We start from the raw sequence: 3,991 nt of genomic DNA, 5'->3' as shown, positions 1-3,991 counted from the left end.
TCTCAAATCCAAAAAACTCTGGTCCCAAGCATTTTAGATAAGGAATACTCAACCTGTACTAAATAACACAGTATCGTTGCTAAAGAAAAAGAAAAAAAAAAAAAAAAACAAAGGCAAAATGTCAGAGAAAAATATTTTAAATTTAATAAACATGATAGTCTTATTTTAAATTTCAGTGAAATCTATTTTCCCTTAACAAGCATTTTCAAGGAGAAAAAAAGTAAAGATTAAAAATAGAATCACTGAGAATTCAAATGGAAAGGAAATATATCAAGAAAATAATATTGCCACATGCTCTTCTTTGCTGCATCCTGATAACATATCCAAACTAATGACATTTCAAAACAGAGGCAGAGTTCTTGAAAAAAAAAAAAACAACACATAGTGAAGCCATCTCACTTTAAAAACTTAGAATTAAATTAATGCTATACTTCCTATTACTTAGCTTATTGTGCACATGCCTTAAAAATAAAAAATTTCCTAGGTTTCCTGCAATTATGGTAAACAAAATACAAAGAAGTAATCACAACAAAGCAAATTTTTTTTCCTCAATGACTTTTACGTAAAATTTCTTAACCCATTAACACGAGAAACACACTTGGAATAAATGTTTCCTTACTTACTGGTTCTTCCTTAACAACTAGGCATAAATCACCATCACTGCTCCGGGTACCAAATCCATTTAAAGAGGACCCAACCAAAAAAAGTCTGCTTTCTAAAGAAACAGAAGAAAGTAGTAAGAGTACTTAAAATCTAAACAAGGTGCACTGGTTCTGTGCCTATTAAAAAAAAAAAAAAGATAAAATTTAAAATAGGAAACCATATACCTAAAGGGCATGCAAAATAGGGAAACATACGTGGAAATAACAGCTGAATTTCTCTCTGCAGCTGGGTTCGACAGAGTTCTTTCTTCTTTAAATCACTTATATGCTGCTGACAAGTTTCAAATAACTCCAGTATCTGCTGACTCAACTTGAATCCACCGCAAAAAAAAAGTAAAAGTTTTGTTCAGCAATGTAAAAGTAATTGCCATTTGGAGAAGTATAAATCAATTATATTGACACTATTTTAAAAGGGAATATATATTATCTTCTTAATAGTTTCCGAAACAAAGCTACTATTACTCAAGTACAGGAGGAGTATGGTCTGAAAAACTATATATAAATTTTACAAAGTAAAATTTACAACTCACAGAAAAGTATAGACACAGATACTTCATAATAAAAATAATCCATGGGTCAGCAAACTGTTTAACACTTGCTCACTGTATTTGTATGGCCCCTGAGCAAAGAATTTTTTTACATTTTTAAAGGATTATGAAAACAAACAAATAAGAATATGCAACAGAAACAATATGTGAGTGGCAAAGCCTAAAGTATTTACTATTTGGCTCTTTAAATAAGTTTGCCCAATCCCTAGCATTCACACCCACAAATACCAAATATAAGAGATGTCACCAGTCCCTGGTCTTCTGGGCTCATGCAAACCACCCCCTGTCCCATTCTTGTAATAATGCCCTGAACCCTAACTTCATGTTGCCATGTACTTACCACCTTTTTTTTTTTTTTTTTTTGAGACGGAATCTTATTCGTCGCCCAGCCTGGAATGCAGTGGTGCGATCTCGGCTAACCGCAACCTCAGCTTCCTGGGTTCAACCGATTCTCCTACCTCAGCCTCCCAAGTAGCTGCGAATATAGGCATCCGCCACCACACTCGGCTAATTTTTCGATTTTTGTAGAGACAGGGTTTTGCCATGTTGGCCAGGCTGCTCTCGAACTCCTGACCTTAAGTGATCCCCCTGCCTCAGCCTCCCAAAGTGCTGGTATTACAGGTGTGAGCCATCACAACTGACCCTACCACCCTTTTATCTACTGATCTGGTTCACACTTTTCCCTCTAGCCCAATTCTTGCCATCAACATAGGTGATTTCCCTATTTGAAATGGGCTATATATCACGACATACTCCGTTTCTGGACTTTTATTTCCTCCAGTATCCTTCATCAGTATACACTCCTATAATGTGGTCTTTACAATAAACTGGAACTGCTCTAGCTCTGAAATTTTAAATTCCAATATACTATCTTGGCTTCAATCTCCTATCCAATTCACACTTTCTCACTCTCCTCATACCTGCTCTACAACCACAAGAGATCTAGATTCCTTTGAATCCTCCCTTTTCCGCCAAGCCATCAGTACCTAAATGGTGTTATTTCTTTTCCTATGCAGTCTACGCCACACAGTGCATCCCTTGAACCACTCTCTTATCATGCCTTAACAACATTATCTACCTTGTCATGTTCTAAAACTTGTCCTACAAAACCCTAATCTTAGGTCAATTAAAAAAAAAAAAAAAAAAAAACACCTTCTCTGCTCTTACATCTAAGTTGCTAAGAGACAAAACTGAAAAAAAAAATTAAAATTATAAAATTGGAGTATTTCAAGTTTAGTCTTAGGTTGGCCCTTAGCATCACTTAGCAATTTCTTCCAAGTCTTTGGTTAGATATCGCTTCTGTTTTTCATTATACCATTCCAAAACGTTTACTATCTTCTTCAAGCCCTCTAAACTTATCTCCCTTTCTCTAGCAGATACAGTTAAAGTTTACTACGAAAATTGAGAATACCAAATGCGATATTCCTCAGCCTCTTAACCACAGACCTAAAAACAAACATATCTGGGGGGTGGGGGGGGGGAAGGTGCCCTTTTCCCCATTGAAAGCTAATCTCTCTACCAATAATTTTGTATTCAAGCCTTCTGGTCACCTTAAGGGCACAAACACCTCTACCAGCTTTTCAGTCCTGCTCTTGTATTTTCAATCTCTCCCTCTCTAGGACTGCCTTATAGTCCATAATGAGGCAAAAATATCACCCATCATGAAAAATGTTGTCTTTCACATATTTAGGATCCTCATTTTAAGAAGGCAGAGGCATTCTAGGCAATTTGGCAATGAAAGAAGCATAACTTTCTTTAAAATCTCTGAATACCCACCCCACAAAAGACAGAGCAACTAGGAGAATAAATCAAAGAGATCAAACCAAACCAAAATGTGGCCAAAAAATAAAACACAATTGACTGACCAAGTATTCTTCATGAACACTCAGGAGTGCGACAAATACCAAGAGCAGCAAGATTCACACGGTATCAGACACGGTAAAAGAAAAGGGAATGGGATTTGAAACAGTCTTAAAAACAGAACATGCAGAAATCAAATTGCTTATAGGTAATACCTTCTCCCCCTCACTCACCAAACTAAGCAGCCCACATCAATGTACCACAACCAAAATAGGCAAGCAGCTTCATAGGCTACAATTCATAGGTAAATGCAAGGGGACCAGAGAAAGATCAGAGACCTTCAAACAAAATGAGGTTCCCTTCCAAGAAAAAGCAACAGCAGAAATTACCAGGAAGAGAAACTTAAACTGGACAGTACAGAGCCATCAGGAGGAAAGGAAAGGTGTAAAATGATTCTGACTCTCAGTGGACATATGAATATGAAAACATTTTTGGTTATCATAACAGGACCAGGCAGGGCAGAGGGAAAGTCCCTGGCATTTAGTAGGTAGAGGCCAGGATGTCACTGAACAGCCTACAATACAGAGGACAACTCTACCACAGCAAAGATTATCTGGCCCAAAATGCCAATAGTACAGAGGGTAAAAAATTCCGCTCTAGATAAAAGTAGGAAAGGAAAAAAGCAAAGGCACTCAGGAAGTATATTTCTGAATACTACACAAGAACAGAAGAGGGCTGGGCGTGGTGGCTCACGCCTGTAATCCCAGCACTTTGGGAGGCTGAGGCAGGTGGATCACAAGGACAAGAGATCGAGACCATCCTGGCCAACACGGTGAAACAGCATCTCTACTAAAAATACAAAAAAATTAGCCAGGAGTGGTGGCACATGCCTGTAGTCCCAGCTACCCGGGAGGCTGAGGCAAGAGAATCACTTGAACCCAGAAGGCAGAGCTTGCAGTGAGCTGAGATCACACCACTGCA

The 3,991-nt window shown here is 37.9% G+C and overlaps 1 protein-coding gene across 1 annotated transcript in view; it reads right to left on the bottom strand.

Moving 5' to 3' along the window:
- PAPD4 (PAP associated domain containing 4) overlaps nucleotides 1-3,991 on the bottom strand; it is a 109,390-nt gene that overhangs the window by 70,623 nt on the left and 34,776 nt on the right. The window contains exons 5-6 of the mRNA XM_011992203.1: nucleotides 858-972; nucleotides 599-715 (exon numbers count right to left, since the gene is read on the bottom strand). Of these exons, the coding sequence (XP_011847593.1) occupies nucleotides 599-715; nucleotides 858-972 (232 nt within the window). The remainder of the gene's footprint in view (nucleotides 1-598; nucleotides 716-857; nucleotides 973-3,991) is intronic.

Source organism: Mandrillus leucophaeus, unplaced genomic scaffold (genome assembly GCF_000951045.1).
Source record: "Mandrillus leucophaeus isolate KB7577 unplaced genomic scaffold, Mleu.le_1.0 Scaffold407, whole genome shotgun sequence".
Classification (NCBI taxonomy): domain Eukaryota; kingdom Metazoa; phylum Chordata; class Mammalia; order Primates; family Cercopithecidae; genus Mandrillus; species Mandrillus leucophaeus.
This window is presented reverse-complemented; position numbering and strand designations above follow the sequence as displayed.